Source organism: Chelonoidis abingdonii, chromosome 4 (assembly GCF_003597395.2).
Source record: "Chelonoidis abingdonii isolate Lonesome George chromosome 4, CheloAbing_2.0, whole genome shotgun sequence".
NCBI classification, from domain to species: domain Eukaryota; kingdom Metazoa; phylum Chordata; order Testudines; family Testudinidae; genus Chelonoidis; species Chelonoidis abingdonii.
The window spans coordinates 84302541-84327105 of NC_133772.1; the positions used below are offsets into that span (position 1 = coordinate 84302541).

At 42.5% G+C, this 24565-nt stretch overlaps 1 protein-coding gene and 1 pseudogene across 2 annotated transcripts in view; both read left to right on the forward strand.

The window, feature by feature from the left end:
• Nucleotides 1-24565, forward strand: part of SUSD6 (sushi domain containing 6) — a 118804-nt gene that overhangs the window by 28241 nt on the left and 65998 nt on the right. Inside the window, exons 2-3 of one of the 2 annotated variants that reach the window (XM_032774812.2) lie at nt 13597-13714; nt 18313-18487. In XM_032774812.2, the coding sequence (XP_032630703.1) occupies nt 18367-18487 (121 nt within the window). In that variant the 5' untranslated portion in view covers nt 13597-13714; nt 18313-18366. The remainder of the gene's footprint in view (nt 1-13596; nt 13715-18312; nt 18488-24565) is intronic. The other variant, XM_032774811.2, reaches the window with a different exon arrangement.
• On the forward strand, nt 7277-7381 carry LOC116821522 (U5 spliceosomal RNA; annotated as a pseudogene).

Consider the following 24565-nt stretch of genomic DNA (forward strand, 5'->3'; position numbering starts at 1 on the left):
AGCCTGAAAAAGATTCTGTAGCTAAAATGCTATCTGACCTTTATTCCTCTGTGTAGTAGCCAGCTTGTTCAGTGTAGCGCAGACAAAGAAATCTTGCTGAAAGGAGTGAGACCTTGGTTCCTCCAAGTTAATATACTTCAGTGGCCACATGTAAGATAATAGGGCTAATCAACCAGTGATGGTGTACACCTACCTTTTTTCTTGCCAATATTATACTTCTGGTGAACCCTCTAAAACTCAATGCGTGTGAAATTGAAAATTTGCATAAAAGCCTATTCGCTGCTTGTGTGGGAGGATGGAAAATCTGTGCACTGCTGCACACAGAATTAGGATTTTTCCAAGCTGTGATGTTACCAGTTTAAAGACAAACGTGAAACAACTTCAGAAATGACTTCCCTAGAAGTCTGCAGTGACCTCTGTGGCTAGATTACCAGAGTCCCTATTTCTGGGTAATTTATCAAGATATAGTTGCTATTCACTTTTGAAATCACATCTTAACTATATTAACAGCTCTTTTGTTGTACTAGGTGATACCATTCTTACCTCGATATCTGTATCAGACTAAATAGTTAACATTAAGATTATCAGACTTCAGAAAAGGGGCTCTTTCCAAAATATTCCTTTACATAGGTCTAGTGTTAATCATCTGCCTCTTCTGAGACTTTGCTGTGGCTTGTCCAGCAGGTTTGGAACAGAATTGTCATTCCCTAATGGCTGTATTTTACCATTTATACTTGAATAGAAGTAGAAGATTACAGGCTCTTAATCTTTGAGAAGGCTTTCTTGATTCCTGTGCTGCCCTTTTCCCCAGTTCTGGGTTGCTGGCATGAGTCTGAAAGCAGGATTATTGTGTTTTTATTTTTAGAAGGTGGGTTGTTTGTGGTTTTTGTTTATTTTTGTTTGGGGTTTTTTTTTTGGTATTGCCACAGTCATAAGGCTATTCCTTTATAGAATCATAAAAATGTAGGGCTGGAAGGGACTTTGAGAGGTCATCAAAGCCAGCCCTCTGCACGGAAGCAGAACCAAGTAAACTTTGAGCATCCCTTCCATATGTTTGTCCAATCTGTTCTTAAAAACCTCCAGTGATGTGGTTCTACAACCTCCCTTGAAAGCCTGTTCCAGAGTTTAGCTACCCTTATTGTTAGAAAGCTTTCCTAATATCTAACCTAAATCTCCTTTGCTGCAAATTTAACCCATTATTACTTGCCCTTACCTTCAGTAGACAGAGAACAAATTGATCACAGACCTCTTTATAACAGCCCTTAACATATTTAAAGACTGTTATTTGATCTCCCTCAGTCATCTTTTCTCAAGAGAAACATGTCCAGTTTTTTAAGCTCTCCTCAAAACTTTTATCATTTTTGTTGCTGTCCTGTGGCCTTTCTCCAATTTGTCCATGTCTTTTCTAAAGTGTGGTGCTTCGAACTGGACACAGTATTCAGCTGAGGCCTCACCAGTGCTGAGTAGAGCAGGACAGTTACCTCTTGTCTTATATGCGACACTCCTGTTAATACACACCAGAACGTTAGCCTTTTTTGGAACTGCATTACATTGTTGACTCCTCTTCAGTTTGTGATCCACTGTAGCCCCCAGAGCTCTTTCAGTAGTTTTTATCACCTAGTCAATTATTCTCTATTTTGTAGTTGTGCATTTGCTTTTTCCCTTCCAAAGTGTAGTACTTTACACTTGTCTGTATTGAATTTCATCTTGTTGAATTCAGGCCAGTTCTCCAATTTGTCACGGTTATTTTGAATTCTAATCCTGTCTTCCGGAGTGCTTGCAACTCCTCCCGGCTTGGTGTCATCTGTAAATTTTATAAGCATACTCTCTACTCCATTATCCGAGTCATTAATGAAAATATTGACTCATACCAGACCCATGACTGACCCCTCCAGGATCCCACCAGATACACTTGCCCAGTTTGACAACAAACCATTAATAACTGTTCTTTGAGTATGGTCTTTCAACTAGTTGTGCACCCACCTTATAATAAATTAATCTAGACACATTTCCCTAGTTTTCTTATGAGACTGTCAAAAGCCTTACAAACAATAAGTTCTATCATATCTACAGCTTCCTCCTATTCACTAGGGCAGTAACTTTGTCACTATCATGACAATTTTCTGGTTCAACAGAAGCTTCCTGGGTCAAGTTTTACCCCCCATTCCAGTATATAGTTAAATTAAAGGGCACAGCAGTGGCCCGACATACTAATGTGGAACAGAACAGCTCCGACCTACTGACGCCTCCAAGAAACATCTGAAAATCTTTTTGGATAGTAGCTGTCCTTGGGTAGTTAGTGCAGTATTCTCCCTGCTATGGTAATCTGCTAGCACCAGTGAAAAAGGCAGGCTCTGTGTGTTAAGAATTTGTTTGCTACCTTAAGTCAAATCTTTCTGCTTCCAGACTAATTGCGAGGTTTGATATAAGATTGCAAGGTCAGGTGGAAACACACGCAAGAACAAATGAGCTCATCCCCAAGTACCTCAGCTCACTCTTACCAAGAGGGAAGAGAACCAGAATTATTTTTTTTATTAAACTATTTTTAAGTGACTTAATTTTGCCATTCATTAAGCAACAGTAGCCAAGCTTCTTCCAGCTCTGCCAGTGTATATTTCTTCTGACCTATAATATCCTGTTTCACTGCAGCAGGGTGTGTGGGAGTGCTCTTTGTTGAGTTGCTGCTTAACTGCTGGGCCATCTGCAGCTATACTTTTGACAGCGTTTAAACAGTTCTTTACTGAATATATTAAAAAGACCTTGGCTACAACATGTCTAATTGTTTTCATCAACACAGACATGACAAGCCCATGGTATAACAGGGTTAGCTGGTTCTCAACACTGTTTAAACATCAATTTCTTGGCAGCTGTCTGTAATGAAATACAGTTGCAAGAGTCCCAGTAAGAACACTGTTATCCCTTGACAAAGTTAAGCATTGTCCTGTTTTTACAGGACTGGGACTAGGCTAAATCCTTGGACAGCCCTAATTATGCTGCATGGTTGGAACCATGCTTTTATTGGGTCAAGCAATAACCATATTCTAACGGGCTTCCTTGACATACATAGTTGCTTTTGAGGTAGCCAAGTGGTGGTTTTATGAAATAAGCAGCTACACCCTGTGAGTAGGCTGAGGCCACCAAACTAGTCTTAATTTCATATCCAAGTATATGCGCTGTAGTTTACAAATGTGCAGAGCTAGCATGTTAGCTGACTGGCATGTAGAGAATTGTGAATAGAATGTATTAGGTTTTTTAGAATACTCCCAGCTTGCCCTTCAAAATGAGGTGTATAAGTCAAAAGCAATAGAAAATACCAACTCTTCTTCAGTGCCATTTCTCTTGAACTTGTCTCAATGGAGGGGTAAGTGATTGGGGGAGGTGTCGAGGCAAAGACTGCAGAAGTGTATTATCAAAGGCCATGGTATTGCTGTGAAAGAAATGGTTGTTAATCAGAGGTGGAGATCCTGTTAAGTGTGTGTGTGAGAACTGTCCCTAGCACAGCTAAATATTCTTTTCTTCATTCCCTTTAGTTTACCTAGTGAGGCTGTTTGTTGTGCAATATTACCCTAGCTAAGGGGGGGGGGGGGGGCAAATCTCCTGCTTTTCTGAAAGTAAAATAAGGAGTAAATGACTCCTTTTTCTCTTAAACAATGGGTCTTGACGTGGGAGGGACACAAGGAAGATATGTTGCTGTCTGGAGGCCTCTTTGGCTCAAGTTGAAAGTTAAACAGTAACATCTGTCCGCCAAGAATAAGCACTCTTATCAGGTAGGCGGGGGAAGTGAATCAAGGTGGTTTGGCTGTATGGTAAACAAAACTTTCCAAAATCCTGCCCACCTTGAAAGGAACTGTCATTTGAAGACTAGGTGATAACAAATGTTAAGCCCTTTGCCCTTGTTAAAAATGTTTGCCTTTACTGTTGGGTGGCATGTTTTGAATAAGATCTTTCCAATTGCTGCCTAAACTGCTTTAGAGCTACAGATGGTAGCAATTCTTCCGTATTTGCATCTGTGTATGTTTTTAGTTGACTCTTAGGAGGTTGAGGGTAACTTAAGCCAGTAATACTTAGACTCATGTGATGGGGCTTTCTGGAGGCTCTGTGTAAGGTTGCCTTCAAATCGTAGGGATAAGAGATTGAACTCGCTTTTTGTGTGAAAGAAGCCTATGTGCAGCCATTCCTCTTTCCAACAAATTATAGTTTTTGCTTTGCAATTGTTCTGTTTCTCTTGAGCACCTGACCAAATATCACTTTAGTGTCACCGCTCTGCAATTATATAAGTAAGACTGCTACTGCTTTCTCTTCCTCCCCACCTCAAATATCTGCTATGCTGGGTGTATTTTAGGACTTGAGACTGAGGGGCTAGCCTTGCAAATGTGTTTGACTGATTAATTCCAGGCCAGTGGCTTTTTCCGTGCATATATGAACTAGAAAGCTGCCTGTCCACTGTGAGTCACTTGTAATTGCCTGAACTTGGAAAAAATGCCTATTGGGAATGTTGGAGAATGAAGGAGGTTTTAGCAAATGGATTTAATCTGTTGTCTTCCAGTAAATCACCCCTAATCTAAAGATGCAATAAGTTAGCTGTTTTGGTGAAAGAGGAGGATTTTTATCTTTAAAAATAAAGCCCTGAGTTGCATATCAAATTCACAAATTGAAGAAAGTAATAATGGAACTGGGGAAGTGCCTTTGAAGAATGGATTCTGTGTTTAAAAACTGGTTTTCATGATAATTGATAACTCCTTTAAGTCATGTAGCATTTCAGCAAACATTAACTTCCCATATGGAGTGGAACCTGTTTGTCATAGTGAATCTTACAGTGCCTTATGACTAACAAAACCAACAAAAAGCCCACAGTCCACTCACAGGTTCCACAAGAAAATAGAGCAGGCCATTAGACTTATTATCCTGATTAAAATTTGGTAAATGATGCTGATTCATATTTTTCAGTGTAACTTGTTTGGGTGTTCAGATATTCATAGCTCATCAGTGTAACATAGGCGGGACAAAACCCATCTCTAGCCTGTCTTTAATACTCCACTCTTGCAATAGTGATCATAGTAATTTGTAACTCCGTGCTTGGTCTCTCCTAAACATGCTGCTGCTTGGAGTACAGTGTGACCAGCCAGAGATGGGAATGAAAGACATGTTAAAAACAAAATAAATTAGCCTGCTGCATACAAGTAGTGATCCTCTAATTTCAGTAGCCTTTATACTGAAGGCTACTGATTAATTAATCATTGCGCTGTAAGGAAGGAACCTAGGTTCTAAGGGCGTGTTTACAAGCCTCCCAGTCCAGAATCTAACTAGCATGCTAATAGCTGTGTAGACATTGCAGCTCTGGCAAGCGAGCCAAGGCCAAGCTGCTCGATCCCCTACACTTGAACTTGGGTGTCCAGCCCGAGTCTCCACCAGAGTTGCAGCATCCACACTGCTATTTTTTTAGCACTCTAGCTCAAGCCCCACTAGCATGAGTCTGTCTGCCCAGCTGGGAGGCTTGCTTCAGCTGCAGTGTAGACATACCGTAGAGCAGGGGTCGGCAGCCTTTCAGAAGTGGTGTGCTGAGTCTTCATTTATTCACTCTAATTTAAGATTTCGTGTGCCAGTAATACATTTTAACGTTTTTTAGGGGTCTCTCTGTCTATATTATATAACTAAATTATTGTATGTAAACAGGGTTTTCAAAATGTTTAAGAAGCTTCATTTAAAATGACATTAAAATACTGATCTTACACTGCCAGCCCGCTCAGTCTGCTGCCGGCCTGGGGTTCCGTTCACCTGGGCCGGCAGCAGGCTGAGTGGGACCGGCGGCTGGGACCCCAGACTGGCAGTGGGCTGGCCCGCTCAGTCTGCTGCCGGCCTGGGGTTCCGTTCACCTGGGCCGGCAGCAGGCTGAGCGGGGCCGGCGGCTGGGACCCCAGACTGGCAGTGGGCTGAGCAGTTCAGCCCACTGCCACTCAGGGGTTCCATCTGCTGGCTCCTGCCAGCTGGGATCCTGGCTGCCGGTCTGGGGTCCCGGCCCTGCCCTGCCCACATAGAGTGGGTACCTACCTTCTCCCTGGTTTGAGCCCATTCTCTTCCTCTCTCTCTGCACTGCGCTGAGGGTGGGAGTGCACTGAGCACAGGGCTGGGGGTGAAGGGTCTGGCCAGGAGCTAGAATGTAGAGGGGGCTCAGGGTTGGGGCAGAAGATTTGGGTGTGGAGTGCTTACCTGAGCAGCTCCCATTTGGTGCGAGGAGTGCAGGTGGGAATACGTATGTGTGTTGGGGGGAGGAGTGAGTTGTAGGAGCGCCCATTTGGTGCTCAGGGTGGTGGTGGGGATGTGGAGGGTGCAAGAATCAGGGCATGGGGTGTGTGGGGGCTGGGTACTAAGTATATGTGGGGGTGCAGGAGTCAGAGCAGGGGGCTAGGGGCATCTGAGGTGGGAGTGGGAGGGGGGTGCCAGGGTCAGAGCAGAGGGGTGTGTGTGTGTGACGGGGTGCAGGGGTCAGGACAGAGGGCTGGGTGTGTGTGAGGGGGGGTAGGGCGGAGAGCAGGGTAGGAGTTGGGACTCCTGGGCTCTGGGAAGGGGCTGGTATCTGACGTTCGGGGGAGGAGTGCTGGGAGCAAGGACTCTGCATTCCTAGGTTTCCAGCCGAGCTCTAGTTGTTCGAAGGGGTGGGGGTCAGATGGAGACTAGGGCTCTGGACTACTGGGTTCTGCCCTCAATACTGGAGGGGGGCGGGGTCCAGTGACCTGGGGTGGAGAAAGAGGCGCGACCCAGCTATTCCCAGGGTCCAGCAGGTGGCGAGCTGCAGTTCCCAGGCTTGGGTTTGAGAGTGGGACACGGCCTGCCCCAGTACAGAGCCGAGCTTATCCCGGCACCGGGGCTTCAACCCCTGGGGCAGCCTGCCTGAGTCCAGGGAGCGGGGCTGGCTGTGTTCCCTGGGGCAACCTGCCTGAGTCCAGGGAGCGGGGACGGCCGTGCTTGGGGCGGGTGGGCGCATGGCACAGCTGGGACCAAGGACCTTTCCTCACTTACAGGCCTCGCAGGTGCTTCAACTGCTGGCAGGGGCTGGGTCCCTCTTCCTGCCCCTGCCAGCAGGGCAGCTTCTGGGGCTGCTCAGACTCCGCGGACACCAGGTAGCGGTATGGACACACTAACCGGGAAATACAACCTCCCGCCAGAAGTGACAGAGGTCAGGAAAGCATGTGCAAATGCCGGCGGGAGGGGCATTTAATGGCATGCTGCTGCTTTAGGATACCTGCCTAAGAAGGGAGCAAGGCATGTGCAGATGTCTTTCTCCTGGTTTCTTTTCAGATCGTATAAATCTTTTTTGCCTTTTACTAAAGATTTCTGTGGAGAGGAACATTTATAAATTTCTACCCACTTTTTTTTTCTCCAGTTCTTTTTGCCTCTTTAACAGGGATTGCAGGCTTTGTTCACTTCCTATTGAATGAAGACATGTCAGCTCTACCTGGTGAAAGTTCTCTTGCTCTTCTGCTCCCTGGTTTCCTCTAACGTGAGTGAGGGAGTGCTGAGGAACGGGGGGAGAGATTCTTGATATGTAATAGACACAAGCACACATTCTGCTAACGCTAAGTATGAGAGGTATTGTGGTGCCATACAGTTTGCAATGGGTTTTTGCAGGTTCCGGAAAGCACACAAACAACTTTCCCCTTATTACCAGTATTTCAGGTACTGTATAATTGGAAAGTAACCTGTATGCTTGACAGCCAGCTTCCCAGAGAATTAGAGAGTAGGTGTTGCTGAAGAAATGTGTATTACCATACTACATCACAACTTACAGGAATTCTACCACAGTCTGTTGCTGTAGAACATAGCATTATAGAAACAGCAGGAGTACCAGATGTATTGGGATGGACATGGGGCAAGTTTTGCCCAAGTATGGTATGTTGGGAAGCTCTGAAACAGTTAAATGGCTTGCATACATGAACAGCATGTTCCACTGAAAAACAGGCCTTGCCATTGAATCAGCTTTTTAATGTGTAGTGACAGGAAAGCCCCACCTTTAGCTAGCTGCTCTTAGCAGTGTTCAGGAAGTTTGGCCTATGTTGTTCCCATATCTATTGTCTTTTTGTGTTTTTGCATTAAAAGAGAAATCTAATCTTGTGTAATATTTCTGTGGAGGATCAGGACAGTCTGAGTCAACCTGGCTGTGTGCTCTTAAGCAATCTTGTGAGAAAGCAAAACAGAAATAGGTTCATTAGTCCCTGCTTTCTGAACTCTCACGTCTCTCCCTGATCTTCTGAAAGATCTATGGGACTGAATAATTCAGAGTTCTTGGGCTGCATGCAGAGTAGCCTCTTGTGGCTAGGAAAAGGTGAGAGACGTACTCCAGGAATAAGCGGCGCACACTTTCAAATGTGCATTCATCAAGAGGGCAGTTGGAAATGTTGCTGTTACTACTTGTCCTCTTTTAATGTGACCTTCTACTACTCAAATCCTCACTATGCAATAATATAGTGGGGCCCAGAGGAACAAACAAAAAAAAGCAATTGTGTCCATCTCTTCTCTGGTGTGGCCTGTTTCCTCTCATTCTGTTCTGAGTTTTCCGTCTCCATTTCCTCCCCTGTTTGGAAGGTAGGGCAGTGAGAATTTGACCCAACTTAAAGGCTACACCTAGCTTGTAGTGTAGCGGTGAGAGTCCCAGCTCACGTAGATCTACTCTTACTAGCTCTCATCTGAGTTTGCTTGCTAAAAATAGTTGTGTAGCCAGGATAGCCTGGGCAGTGGCAGCCTGGGCTGGTTGTCTGAGTTACATACCCGCACGGTTTATGTTGATTTGTACTCGGGGCGGCTATCCTGCGCCACTGCTTGGTGCGGCCCATGCTGCTGCAGTTAACAGTACTATTTGTAATGTGCTAGTGCGAGTATGTCTCTGAAAGCTTGGACTAAGGGTTCGTCCACACTACCCGCTGGATCGGCAGGTAGCGATTGATCTATCAGGGATCGATTTTTATCACGTCTCATCTAGACACGATAAATCGATCCCCACTGCGCTCCCCGTTGACTCTGGAACTCCACCAGGGCGAGAGGCGGAAGCGGAGTCAACGGGGGAGCCACAGCCATTGATCCCCCACTGTGAGGATGGGAGATAAATTGAAATAAGATATGTCGACTTCAGCTACAAGAATAGCGTAGCTGAAATTGCATATCTTAGATCAACATCCCTCTGTCCCAGTGTAGACCAGTCCTCACACTCCTAACTCCTAGTATAGAGGTAGCCACCCTTGTGGGTCTATTTAGAGCAGTGTTTCAGGTAATTGTTTGCAACTTCACAGTGGGTCCTCCCTGATTAGTCACTGACTTTTCATCTTTCTGGAGGAGCTATACCAGTTTAACAAATTGAGACCTGTGGTGGTTCATCCAGGGCCTACCGGTCTCCTATTCAGATCTCTTCTCCAACCTGCAGCGGTGACTGGCCTGCTCTAAAGTACAGCCTCCTCTCTGCAAGATCTGTATTGGGAGCATCTCAGGCCTCAGCCATGCATGCACTAATCACAATGGATTTGGGGCACAACAGGGCCCAGCACAGGGTCTTATCATTTAAGGAAAGGACAGTTCCAGTCACCAAAGCCTGACGTACCAGTACAGGTTTGCAAAACAGCAGGTAGGAACCACTGGATTAACAAATATTACCAGCCAGTGCACTTCTGGTGCCCGGAGCACCTTTTAAAATGCTTGCCTAGCTGTTCAGTGTGTGGTTTTTCTTTTTTTAAATTGCAGTATGTAGTTTACATAGAAGCCCAACAGTTGGGCATCTTTGTCTGGCTTCAGAAGAGTTGAGGAATAATTTTCCCCTGTGACTCAGACTGCACTGCAGCTGTGGTGCACACATGGGCTTTTTTCCTCCTCTTTTAGGTACATACCTTCTTTTTATGTCTTGTGTTCATTCTGAAGCTCTTCTTCCCACTAGCTTGACAATTACGTTTCATAATGTCTATGAAAGAATTTCCTTTTAAACTTTTACACTGCACAATTCTTTAAGCAAGTGAAAGGCAAGATTGAGCATAAAACTGCTGAGAGCTCTTTTCAGATGCAAAATGAGGGTGTTGATTAAGGGCTTTTACCTTTTGAACTCCCCAGATGCTCTTGTTCCTGTTTCTGACATGTCTTTTTGGATGTTGGATGGGCAAGGAGAAAGTGAGGGAGTTCCAAGCCTAATTAAAATTAAGCTGATTGTTCGTTTGACCTGAGACTAATGGTGGCTTCTAACCTATCATCTGAGATCTGCTGAGACCCCTGAGCTGACTGTTCTTAATTTTTATGTGCCTAGTGCTGGAGGTTCTCTGTGGAAGGCACTTACCTCTGGAGCTTACTCCCTGCGTATCAAACAGAGGCACACCTGCCTCAGCTGAGTTCAGCAGAATGTTATTGATTGCAGGTACAAGGGCGTTAAGAGGTTGTTTTTTTTTTAATAGTCTTAGTCAGAAATGCCTTGAATGACAATGCAAAGTTCAGTTTTCCCTTTTAAATTACTACACTGACAAAACAGCAAATTGACTATGTCCAACAAAGCCAAATGTACCAGATGCTATCATCGCTCTTTATCACTATGTAGCTTTTATAAATTTGTGCGTGCTAATAAACTGAAATACATTGAGTCATGAGACATGTACATGTTCTAGCAGCAGCAAAGGAAGGACAATGCCAGGTAGCTTGTTGCAAAATACAAGTCTTCATGAACCCTGTTGTGTGTTTTAGGTTTTTGTATTTTTTTTATTTCAGAGGAAGTTTTCGTTAAAACATTTCCATGCAGTGTTAGAATCCTAAACGAAGCTACATGATCTCGTGTTTGAGAACCAGAAAGTGAAACTCATTTTCTCTTTTGCAATTCTTTTGACTTGGTCAACTAGATGGTAAAAAACTGGTTTGAACATTGCTTTGTCTGGCAATTGAAGGTGATGAAATTTGAAAGAACTGACTTCTGTGGTAAGAATTTCCCTCTTTAAATTGGGTTTGGAATAATATTTGATTTTTGAACGTACTGTGTGAGCCTTCCATAAAACCTGTGTCTCCTCATATTAACTTAACTACTCTTTGAAATATTTTCTCTCACCCTTCAAAAAGTGAAGGTGTGGATGTTTTCATGTCTGGAAATCGGAACAGCAGTCCTTAAACTCACTTTGCATTTAACTGTTGCTTTCAGTTGTACCTTTACTATATCTATAAAGGAGTATCATCCTCTTTTCTCGGTATGACTGATAACTAGTCAGATGGCAAACTAGTTATATGGGAAGCTTTGATAACAGAAGGATTTCCCAGTTAGGCACCCTCTTCTAGCTATAATGCTGCAGTATTGTGAAAGGATATTCCAGCTAGATGGATAGCATATGGTTGCTTTTAGCCATCAAAGTTGAAACACAAGTACAAAGTTTAAAGGGTGGGGAAGAGCATATTTAAAAGTTCATCTCATAAAGCCAGCCTTCATTGCACATAGACTTTGTGGTTTCGTTTCCTGAAACTGAAATCAGCACAGCTGTATAAACTGGAAGAGCAGTCTGGGTAGGTGTATGCAAATCAGCAAGCCAGTCCAAAATTGCTTCAGAATCTGTTTCCTGTTAGTAAGTACCTTCTCAACGCTTGTATAGGCTTTCAAGAGGTTCTCTAGCTTTTCTCATTGGCTTGTCTTCATTTTCCTTCCCTGAAACCCTCTCAGTTATATTGTGATTTTTGTTGTTGTTTTTAAGTCTTATTATTTTTGGAAAGTGCTCTGGAACATTTTGTGCATATGGCCCTCTGCAAATGTACTATTGGATTGATTAAGCTGAAAATATGAAACCTAGCCTATCTCTGATGCAGTGTGGTGGTGATGGTGGGGAAATGCTGAGACAATAGTTTCCAAAGAGAATTTTCTTCAAAATAAGGCATGTTTTAAAAGAAATCAACTGGAGAGGACTGCAACAATATTCTGTATTGCTCCTCCTATCTCTAAATTAAGCCCCCACGTGACTTCATACTTTTACTTATATTGCTGCTCAATATATTAAATAAGGTGATTCTAGGAAACCTTTCTTAATTCTCCAAAAATTGCTGCTGTTCATTGGTGGGTATAATGATCCCTTAGTGTAGTGTTCTTGTAATTGTTTGTAATTCTGCAGTGATTAAAGATGTCTTTTTATGAATCCAGTCATCTATATCTCCGTACCTGTTGCCCATAACTTTTTTCTTCCTCTTATCACTAATACTTACAAAACCACTTACAGCCAACAAGGTCCTGTTGCAAGTTGGCACTCAAGTCCTGTGAAATTACTCTTGAAGATTAGCTGCTTGTAGTACCAGACAAAGCTTTTCCTTTCTAGTGCAATGTTTTACAAATACCTGTCACTCTTTTAATAACTCCATTCAGTGATTAGGGAGAGGTTGTGGGTATGTCTACAGCCACTGTGTGCTGTAGCACCGTAGTGTTGATGCTTCCAACATGGACAGAAGTGGGTTTTCCTTCGATGTAGGTAATCCACCTCTGAGAGGCGATAGTTAGGTCAATGGAAGAATCCTTCTGTTGACCCAGCCATGACTGCTCTGGGGGTTAAGTCAACATACTTGTGGTGCATGGGGTGTGACATTTTTCACAGCCCTGAGCAACAACGCCAGGTTGACCTAAGTTTTAGGTATAGACCAGGCTTGTGTCTCAATGAGGACTACCATCTGAATTGAATTAACATTGTAGTTGGTGGTGGGGTAGGAGGCTGTGCCTCATGAAGCAGTAGGTATGAGAAAATCCGTGTTCTGTTACAAACTAGTGAAAAATCAAGCTGTTTTAAGGTAACTATTGGTTTAATTCTTGCTCTGGTTAATTGAACAGTTTTAAAGCAACTGTTCAGTTATCTGAAGAACTTTTTAAAAATACAATTGTTCTAAAAGCTTTCAGTTACATTAAATTGGCTTAAGCTATTTAACCACAAAAAGTAAACAGATAAGTTTTTATCTTAAGCAGCTTTGAAGCAGGTTTCCTTCCTCCCCCTCTCTCCTCCCCCCTCCCCCCAATCCTCAACACACTCCTAATGGGAGTTTAATTTTTTTATTTAATTTTTTCAGTCACCATCTGCCTCATGAGGCTGCTGAGCTGACTTGCGTTTTGTGGTTAAATTCTTATTTTGGGCACTTATTTTAAAAATAGCTCAATTCATATTCTTTTTAACCCCCACATCTCGTTACAGTCTTCTGTATCACATTTCAGTTTGCTCTCGGTGTCACCAGCAATGTGGCCATAAGGCAAGAAGGATCTTTTGGGTCGTTTGTTCATAAGGACTGCTGTGCACACCCGGAATTCATACATCAGAAACACTCTCCACTATGTGCCTTCATGATATGATTGTTATAAATATTCCTTTGAAGGAGGCTAACTGGTTAAATTTGAGAATTCTGATGTGTGTGAGCATGTTGTTTGTTCTATCCATGTGAGTCTCACATGTGGTATTGAAAAGTGGGCGTTCCAGACACACCAAATGCTTCTCCAAACAAACATTAAGATGGAATTAAGGTTTAAGACTCAGTCCATTTCCAGTATTCCAAAAACAATGACCTAGAGTATATCCCTATTAGATAGCCCAAGCAACCAGGAAGTCTCAAACTCCTCTTCGCTCATGTCCTCAGAGCATCAGAAGTACTTGCATCTGCTTGGGTCCTTTTATCATGACCTGTGATCACATGGCAATTCAAAGAACACTTCCCCAAGAGACCCAGGAGGCAGGAGCACTGCCTTTGTGAAGTGGTGAGACTAGCAAATGATTCATAGAGCTGGGAAAGCATGTAAACTAAAGGGAGATGACTGTTTAGGGGGTGAGGGAGAAGAGTTGGTAGCTTCCAAAGCTTTGGAGGAGAAAAGGCATAGGCCCTGAATGAACCAGCAATTATTTCAGAAAAGCTTTTGCCACTTGTGGAGTGTATACATCACTGGAAATAGCTTAATAAATTTTTAAGAGCAGGAAATATGTTCTCCCCAGTTTCAGTGGAATTAAGTGCCTACACTAGGGGCTCATTGTAGCAACTACTACTGAACTATCAGAGCAGCTGACTCATTTCAATTTCAGTTCATTCAGAAGTATGTGCAGGTGAGATTTTAGTGCTGGCCAATGGGATGCTGCTTGAAACTGAAGTTTTAGGCTCCAGCATATTCAGTCATGCACTGCAAAAGATCATATGATGACTGGTATGGAACTATAACCAGGAAGTGGCAGAGCTTTTTTATTTTATTTTTATTTTATTTTTCCTTCTGGATGCATAGCATTCCTTGCAAGGGTGTGTAGATGTTGATTTCATAACTGTGGAAGACAGATTCCTATTTTATTGTCCATTTTCTGTAACCGTTTCTCTTTCAAGAGGCATATTAAGAAGCCTGTATAAAGAGTTGCTGTATTGTACATTTCAAATTTAAATGGTCCTATTAAAGAGTCACAGCCCACAGCTGTACACATCACAGATTTACTGTTTGTTTTTTAAAGAACTGGCTAATTGTGAGCAACAATAGCATTTAGAGTTATGTATTTACTCAACAACCCTGAAATGTTTACTGGGTTTTCAGGGTGTGAGGCTTATTTAGAGCCATTGTTTCACTTCCTGCTTATTTTTTTCTTACAACTCTCTTTCCACCCCGCAATTAAATTTAACCAACATATTCTTACAGTAAACATCATCCCAATAACCAGATTAGTATACAGTATTCATAAATCAGAGCAGAGCAGCACCAGATTGTGATGCTTCCTGGAAGTACTCAGGGTTGAGACACACCTTACTACCACCTGCCCTTAGTGTAAGGAAGCCTTGTCTGTACCTTATAGGACTAGAGGTTGGCTCCCTGACTCCACCAGCCACATGCAACACAAATACTCCCCTCTCAGCCTACACAGGCTCCTTCTGCAGGGAGCAAGAGGCACACTCCAAGCCTTCCCTGCATCTGTAGAGTGTCCAACCCCAGGTCCACTAGATGCTTCCAGAATTCCCAGATTCTCTGCTCCCAGTGAAACACACCCGATCACCATATTCCCCTCAGATCACCACTTTGCACAACACTTAGATTTGTTTGTAGTAAAAACAAGTAGTTTATTTAACAAAGCACCCAGATTCAAGTGATAGTAATAGAAATATTTGAAAACAGCTAGTTACATGCAAAATAAAATCATAACGTGCATACTAGGACCTAGACATAAGACATTTTCCTGTCTAATGAAGTTAACTGTTTTGCTCACCCAAAGTCTTTCTTCCAGTCCTTAACAATCAGGTTGGCTGTGACACTCCGTTCACAAAACAAGAATGCCGGCAGCTTGTCCCCTAGGTCAGGGTTTTCTCAATCTTCATTGCACCGCAACCTCCTTCTGACGACAAAAATTACTACTCAGCCCCAGGAGGTAGGGACTGAAACCAGAGCCCTGTTGCCCAGGGCTGAAGCCGTCTGGCTTCGGCCCCAGTCTCTATCAAGTTCAAGCCAGCCCTGGCAACCCCAATAAAAGGAGGTCGTGACCCACTTTGGTGTTCTGACCCACAGTTTGAAAACTGCTGCCCTAGATGAAGGATGCAGGGTGTTTCTCTGCCTCTAGGTACAGTTCCAACATTCCACTGTCTTTATTCCGAAACAGCACACCTCCTGCTGTTTGTTTTCTCATGTGGAAAATCTCCCCTGTAGCTTTCGCAATCTTTTGATTAGCATTTTGCTCCATTTATAAATAAGCAGCCATTGTGAAGCACACAATACTCAATTTACATATAGCCAGATAGAAAAGCGTTTCCTTCCTAAAAGCAACTTATTTATCATCTCTTGGAGACCAGTCCCAATTCACAGGCCTTAAGAACGTAGTTTTCAGTGCGTGTATATACATATCCATACATACATTTCACATTGATTATGATCACCGCTGTGACATGGGCTTTCAGCAGAGACCTTACATGCCTCACTTTGGGGAACTAGTATATAGATACCAGATCCAGGAGATCCCAGTAACCCTTATGCACCACTGCGCCTCCTGCCAGTTGGCACCAAGATGTCCCTGGGTCACACAGATACTACTTCAAATTTTCAGCACTCGTATGAGACTTCTCATCAAAAAGTGACAAAGATAAACTCTAGTGCCTGATGTTGGGGAAAAGGAGAAATGCAGCATTGTGTTATGTAGCAGCCTGTCACCAGATCAGCAAAAGGCAGTAACAAACACACACCCAAGAGGTGGTGTTTTGTTTTGTTTTTCTTTTTTTACCATTTTGGAAACACTTGTGTAGTTCATCATGCCAGTACAATCTCATTGAGTTGGGGAAAATTGCAATGCCTCATCTTGAAGTAAGCAGAAAGGATACTTGGCTCGAGATGAAGCATTGCATGTTGAGGTCTGTAGTTTAGCCCAGAACAATGGCTCGTGGAAGAATTAAACCGACTATAGGCCATATGGTAGAGAGTAGCGTATATTTAGGCCTCCTTTTTTAATATAACTCTCAAATCCTGTGCAGTAGGTCTGACTGTGTTGGGGACTAACACATTTGTTGTCGTCTGGTTTCTGCTGTTCTTTGTTTAGTGTGTCTCCGCTTTCTGCATCCGTAAAGATTTTCACTCTAAATTTAGTCTAATAGTCACTTAAAAATTTTTTACCGGTAACTGGCAGCAACTATGTTATTACTCCTTTTTTTGCACTATGGAAAGAATGAGTTGAGTGAACAAAGCGTCATAAACCCATTCTTATGCTGCAAGTGTGACATGGTAGTTACACCCCCACAGGTTTGTTCTTATGGCACAGACAAATATTCTCACGCTAGCAGCCTTCCCTCCAGAGATACTCCAAGTCTCTTTTTAATGTGGTGGTTTAAATGCTGTCTTAAGCCCATCCTTGAGCTATGTGACTGAAAGCTCAACTAACGTCCCTCTAGATTTCTCAAGTGATCCCCAAGTTTATTGTTTCGCTTCATTTAACAACTTCTTTGTTGTTTATATTTTGTCTATGGCAGAATAAAAAACTGAAGACCGGATAAAACTTCAGTTTCTGCAGTGTTTATTTGCTGTGTTACTAACTTAGTATCACAGAGCTTAGAGACAGCCAAACTTATTACTACATGCTTAATGCCAAGTTTTAAAAATCTTATACTTTTATTTTCTTTCTTTCTTTCCTCAACCTCAAAACATAAAAAGGATTTTTCCTTTAATGAAGACTAGTCAACCTGAAAAATCTAAATTCTGAAGCTGAGCTGTTTTGCATAAGCAGAAAAACTCCTACAATGAGAACATCCACTGCACTGAAAAATCATAGCAGAAGAGTTTTTTCCCCCAAATTTAAAATTCCTCTGAGTTGAGACCAGGCAAGAACTTTATCCCGAAATAAAAATCTCTCTCTGAAAGTCTTTAAGTATGTAGAAGAATCGAGGGGCTATAGGGGTGTCCACATAACCTTGACTATAACATTAGCTACCTGGCAAAAAATGTAAAATATATATAATATTAGTTAAATGGTAACTGGGATTATAATTCTGACTTCCCTTAAGGGGATTTTTTTAGAGACGCAATCTGAGTGGTGTAATAATAACTCTAAATTTACATAAACTGTAGTAAATCTTGTGACCTCTGCAGTCATGCTATACAGCCTTTCCCTTCACATAAATGGGGCTTTAACTTGTGCTCTCTCAGTTCCTTACTGATTTTTGCCATCAGGGCAGTTCTTGTTAATCTGGTTTGTGTTTTGAGTGTGGAAAAAGGTGACCAACTATTGGCTGAATTCACAGGTATAATGATATCATATCCTTGAGTTTAATTGGCTGCACTCTGTAAGCCACAGGTGTGATGTTTTGACCTCAGTGTCTATTTGACAGTCCTCCTTAAGGTAGTCTTTAAGTGTGTGCATGTGTGTTTGCTGTTGCTTGTTAGGCTAGTTGTGTGACTCCAAGTAGCTAAGGAAGCATTTGATGTATTTATCCTAGCTGTCTAGTAGTCGGACTGCTGTTTCTTTGAGACATTGTTAAAATCAGTGGCTGTCTAGCAAAACTGGTTTATCTGAAATCTGTTTTAAGCAACATCTCCAGATGCTGCAATCTGTCTGGTTATCTTAAAAGAAAGAGAGAAAACATAAGCACTGTTTTTGTTGTCTCATCTAAAATATGAGTGGATTAGAGCCAAAAAAAGCTCTGGCTTAGATACTCTAGCCTTTTGACACTTCCCATGGAAATCTCTCTGCGATCTCCACCACCACCCTCACTAAAATGTGGATGAATTCACGATTGGATTCCTAAACATTAAAACAAGCAGCAACTTTTGCTTGTTTCTCTTTGATTCCCTTCCCCTCTAATTGTATAGAGATCTGTCTTCCTCACTTACATTTTTCTGCTGTTCTTGTGTTGTAGATTGGATCACTCCCAGACGACCAGAACTCTTTTAAAATATTTTGGGTGGATAAGATGTGCCATGGAATGGTAGCACCAAAGAGCAACACAGCTTCACCACTTGCCTTGACTGGTCATGGATTATTTCTTCCGTTAATTATCTTCAGTTCTTTCATCTTGGAGGGACTGACCTCAGGTAAGTAAAACCTTTATAGCATCTACCCTCACACACAGTAAGTAGATACATTTTAAAATATACAAGTGTCAAATTTTCACCTACATAGTGTTAGGCAGAACACAAGAGACCACTTCTTAGTATATAGAGATCTTACAAGCTCCATTCCCCTTCTGTTTGTGATTGTGCTTTTTTCGCTGTCATAGATGATCATATAACACCTGTGTGGCAGCTATAGCAACTGCTTACATGGAAGAAGACTACTGGAAAAGAGCCTTAATTTCTTTTTAGTGCTGCAATCTGATTTTAAAATCTAGAAACAAAATAGAGAGCCAGCACTAAATGACCACCAAATTCTCTACAGACTGTAGTTTTGGGATCTATTAATTTCATTTTGGTCTCTTGTTTGGTAACTTTTGACATGTCACTTGACCTGCTGTTAACCACTTTCCAGCTTTATCCCATTCATCTCATCTCTCTTTTTGTGTCTTGTTACTTCTTGATGCTCTTCTGACAGAAGAGTGTGGTGAGAGGTGCAAACGTGGACAAAACTGGTTGATGGAGAAAGTGCCAAATAATACATCACTTCCGACCCTTGAGGGTAGAATTTGTGTAGGAAATGCACAAATAACACACACATGTATATAAATACTATGTACATGTATGTATATATACACATACATACATACACACACCAGCGCTCACTGATCGATTGCCATTGTATTGCATTTACATATATATTTATAAAGTGCATGTCGAAAGCTAATAACCTCTCTCTAATACTAGCCTTCTTGAGATGCTTTTTGATGTGCACCATAGTGTACGTCTGCAGTGGTGACCACAGAATAAGAAATATTGGGAAAAGGGGAGAGGAGGGCGTTCTTGTTCCTGCATGGTGATCTTAAATAAGACTTATTACAAAAAAGAAAATGTGTTGACTTCTAGTAGTTGCCGCTGTGTATGGCGGTAACTTGCTGCTGGAATTGAAGTATAAATTCCAAATAAGTCTTAAGTCTAATTATTATCATTTCTATTCTAGTAGCACCCAGTATGTACTAGAAGCCATACATCCCTGCACTGAAGAAATTACAGTTTTAAAGACTAAAAAGCTGGGTTGGGATATGGGGGAAGGGATGCAGCATACTTAATGGCTGGTGCTAGTATTGTTAGTGGTTCCTCTTTTTAAAAAGAACGACTATTTAGTTTCTCTAGATTTGGGGGAAGGACATTGTGGAGTAGCGGTCGGCACAAGGAGGGGTTGAAAATCAAAAGGAGCGGAGAAGAAAGGAGCAAGAAGGGTGAATGAGGTCTTTAGTTCAGTAGCTGGAGACAAGAGGATATAAGAATTGCAAATAAAAGTTAAAATCAGCAAAATGTGAAGGTTGGAGGCTCAGTTCTGGGGCAGCGACTGTCACTTCCTCTGTACCGTGCCTAGCAGTAGTTACCTGTACAGTGCCTAGCACAATGGGAAGCTTCTAGGTACTAGAAATGCTCATTATAAGGGATGACCAATTGCTTCTGGAGGTGGATTTGGATAAAAAAGCCTATTTGATGCTGGGAGCTACTAACAAATGAGGAGCCCCTCTTCTTAGTGCATCTGTCCCTTTCTGGTGGGAAGGGAGCAGCTGGGACCGAAAGAGAGAGGCAGGAGTGAATGACAACTATCTAAGTTAAAATCTGCAGTTGGAGATGGAAAGGACCTTTTAAAATCATAATCCAGGGTTAGGCAACCTATGGCACACGTATCGAAGGCAGCACGCAAGATGATTTTCAGTGGCACTCACGCTGCCCAGGTCCTGGCCACCGGTCAGGGGGGCTCTGCATTTTAATTTAATTTTAAATGATGCTTCTTAAACATTTAAAAAACCTTATTTACTTTACAATACAACAATCATTTAATTATATATTATAGACTTATAGAAAGAGACCTTCTAAAAACTTTAATTTATTACTGGGCTGTAAAAACCTTCAATTGAAGTAAATAAATAAAGATTTGGCACACCACTTCTGAAAGGCTGCCGCCCCCGTCATAATCCATCTGTCTTTCCAGCCCCTCCAGAGTATAGACTCTGTAGCCACCAGCCTGTCAAGTACTCTCGGATCTGGGAACCGAAACTCCACCATCCCTGAAACTCCAATTACATATTGAAACATCTGTAATCGACACTGTAATCTGTATGCAAATGACCACTGCTGTACAGGGTTGTTGAAAGGGAAAAGTCATCCATGACACTGTTAAGCTTTTACAGTGTTATTTTTCAGGGATATCTAGTTGTGTTACACACAACAGCATTAGAGAGCGTTCAGCTACCATGTCGGAAAAGCCTAGAGTTGTGCTGGATTGTTTCCCTTCTTCCACCGAGTACTCTTGATTAATCTACAACAATTACCTTCAGTCCTCGGGTATGAAATGGGGAGAAAACCAAACAGTTAAGAGGTTTTTTTGGTCAAGGTAGGTTTGTATTTCCTATGGGAGGAAAAGAATCTCGGGTTTGGGAAGTGTGTGTTCCAAGTACAGATGCTTTGTTGCAATAGTTCTTAAATGAAATCTTGATGTCAGATTTAGAAGACGGTTGCTAGGAGGAGAAGGCAGTGTGGCACATAACCAAGGGGGTGCACCTGCAGCAGTTTGTCAGTTGCGAGTCATGCTAGTGAGTGAGTCTGCCAAGGAGCTGAGATCCAGAGGTATAAACCGTGAACACAGGCAAATCAGTTGGAAAATCATCTCTTCCTCCCCCCTGCCCCTTTTTCAAACTCTTAGTTCACGTAAATGCTCTGGGGGGACATGAATTTGTGTCATGGCATAAACTCTTGCTTCATGAAGACGCCTGGGTTAAGACAGTCTTGAATGCAGAACTACAGCCACATGTGTTGTAGCTGCCACAAACAGTACAAGAATTGCCTTGGTTGTCGTGTTAGAACTGTAAAAACAATAGGCTTCTTTCTGGTTAGAGAGATAGAAGGTAAAGGCTGTGGCTAGTATAGTATTTTAAATGTATATAGGTCTGTATAATGTGTATAATAATGTAGAGATTTGCTTTGTATAAGCTATAACCTATATTACTTCAGCAACCTGTAGGTTAGATTATTCATATCTAGACAAGCACTCATTTTCCTTGCCGTGTGGGTAGATGCAGAGGACAGACCCATTTCCAGTCAGCTGGTGTCTGGTCTCTGTACGTTAAATGGATTTTATTCATGTATGAATTTTGAGAAATCCTCAGTACTCTGTCTCAAGCAATCTCTCCTAATATCCTTGATGTGCTTCAAAGTGAAGATGCGAAGTTGCTTAGTGACTCAGGATGTTGCAGTGTTTGGGGAAAGCAGCTTTGAACTTTCAGGGCTTTCAGTCAAGTGAAGTTCAACTCCAGCAATACCCTTAACATATAAAACAGTACAACTTGGTGCTGATTGATTGAGCATGCCTCTCCAAATTCACTAGCTTCCAGTCTATCAGAAGATGAGGATAGGGTGGGGCTTCTGATCTTCAGAAATCTCTCTCATACTTCACAGCTCCATGGCTTTGAGAGAAGAAGAGTGGACTCCTAAGGATACTCGTTGGGGTTATAACAGGGAAAGTCTCTCCTTTTCTGCTCTTTTTTTTTTATCTGCTCTCATACTAGCAAGTTCTCAAAGTCTCAATGAGAGAAGATGGTGGAGGTTGGAGACAGAAATAGCATTCTGAAAATAGGGACCGGAAATGTTGCAGTTGAATTCCAGTCCTACCTGATTCCATTTCCTTGTAGGATGCATCTGGAGTGTGGCCAGGATATTTTTTGTGTGTCATTGACTAGTCACTAGTAAATATGCACTGTAGAACAATCTACTTGTTTTTAAGATCACCACTTACAATTGTACATTCAGGCTCAAAAGCCTAAGAACTGAGGAGATCTCATTCCTGTATATTGCTTCTGAGGCAAACATGGCAGATGTGATGTTTGCTGTGCTAAGGCCTATTCAATGCTAAGGTTACTCCGTGCAGAGGCTCTTGGATACTGCTGAGTGATGTTTGCATCCCATGGAACAGCTAGCTCGCTAATCCTGCTCTGTCTTGTGAGAACACATCCAAGTCACTGAGGGATTCTGCCTGCTTCATATACATTCCAGAGGATTGCAAGCAGAGGATTGCTTTGCCTCTGTAATTATGCTAGATTAAAACATGATGTTCATGCAGTTGTGGGTGAATTATTTAGTGATTGTGATAGCACTGGCTAGACCGACAAGTGATTGGACTGATTTTGTAGTTACCTAAAATCCAAAGAAGAGGGGATACAGCGCCTTGGAAAGAGAGAGAAAATTGGCAATGGGAAAAGAAGCAGAGGAAGGAGGGTGGTGGTCCATGGAGTGTCTAATGAAGGAGAGCACACAAATTGGAAATATAGTGCAGAGGATTAGAGTGTATAACAGTGGATCCACTGATCACGCATATGATGGTAACAGTGCCAGTGTTTATAGTTGCTTGGTTTATGTGGAAACTGGTCCATAGGGAACCAAGACTAGACCATTCAAACATACTTTTGATGTTAAAATGGTGTTAAACTGAACCAGCCACAAAATTTGCTGGGTCTTGCAAATTCAAATTGGGAGACTTAATACCATGATAGCAGTCCTTTATTAACCCTCCCTGGGTCCTTTATGGGCATCACGAATGTGAACTGATTGGTAATTCTTGCCCCATTCGAATGAGAAGTGGCTTAATAGGTGCCTAAGTGCCAAGATTCCTAACTCTGCCATTGACTTGCTTTAAAACTTTGGACAATCACTAACGCTGTGTGTCTCAGTTAAAATCTGTAAAATGGTGAAAGACCCTCCTTTGCCTAATTTGGGGAGTGAGACCAATTTAGTTTGTTTGTGAAGCACTTCAAGATCTTCAGATGAAAAGTGCTGTAGTAGTACAAAATGTTAACTTGTGAGTGACTCAGAATAAATGGTGTATCGGAACACACAGAAATTAGTGGTCTGTAGGGTGGCATGATCCTTTTTTACTCTACTTTTTTTTTGTACCCAGCATTCTCAGTCTACTGCAACAGACCTCTGGTGGGACACCCCTGAAATTGGACCGGCAGCAGCCTGAATTCCTTCCTTAACATCAGTAAACAAGGTTGTGCCTTGCTCCTCTCTTTGCCTGTTCAGGGTAGAGGAGGCAAATGATGATGTCTCTGGGGGTATGTCTACACTATGGGATTATTCCGATTTTACATAAACCGGTTTTGTAAAACAGATTGTATAAAGTCAAGTGCATGCGGGCACACTAAGCACATTAATTCGGCGGTGTGCGTCCATGTACCGAGGCTAGCGTCGATTTCCAGAGCATTGCACTGTGGGTAGCTATCCCGTAGCTATCCCATAGTTCCCACAGTCTCCCCCGCCCATTGGAATTCTGGGTTGAGATCCCAATGCGTGATGGTGCAAAACAGTGTCGCGGGTGATTCTGGGTAAATGTCGTCACTCAATCCTTCCTCTGTGAAAGCAACGGCAGACAATCATTTAGCGCCCTTTTTCCCTGGATTGCCCTGGCATTCGCCATAGCATGGCAACCATGGAGCCCGTTTTGCCTTTTGTCACTGTCACCGTATGTGTACTGGATGCCGCTGACAGAGGCGGTACTGCAGTGCTACACAGCAGCATTCATTTGCCATTGCAAGGTAACAGAGATGGTTACCAGTCGTTCTGTACCATCTGCTGCGCCGTTATAAATTGGCGATGAGATGACGGTTATCAGTCATTCTGTACCGTCTGCTGCTATCATGGGTGCTCCTGGCTGGCCTTAGCTGAGGTCAGCCTGTGGCACAAAGACAAAAATGGGAATGACTTCCCGAGTCAATCCCTCCTTTATGGTTTATCTAAAAATAGTCAGTCCTGCCTAGAATGTGGGGCAAGTATACTAGAGAACCAGTGTATCAGAGAACCAGAGAGCACAGCCTTTCCCTGTCAGATCCCACAGAAATGATGAACTGCATGCCATTCACGGAGGGTGCCCCTGCAACAATCCCACCCGTTGATTCCCTTCTCCCCCAACCTTTCTGGGCTACTGTGGCAGTGTCCCCCATTTGTGTGATGAAGTAATAAAGAATGCAGGAATAAGAAACACTGACTTTT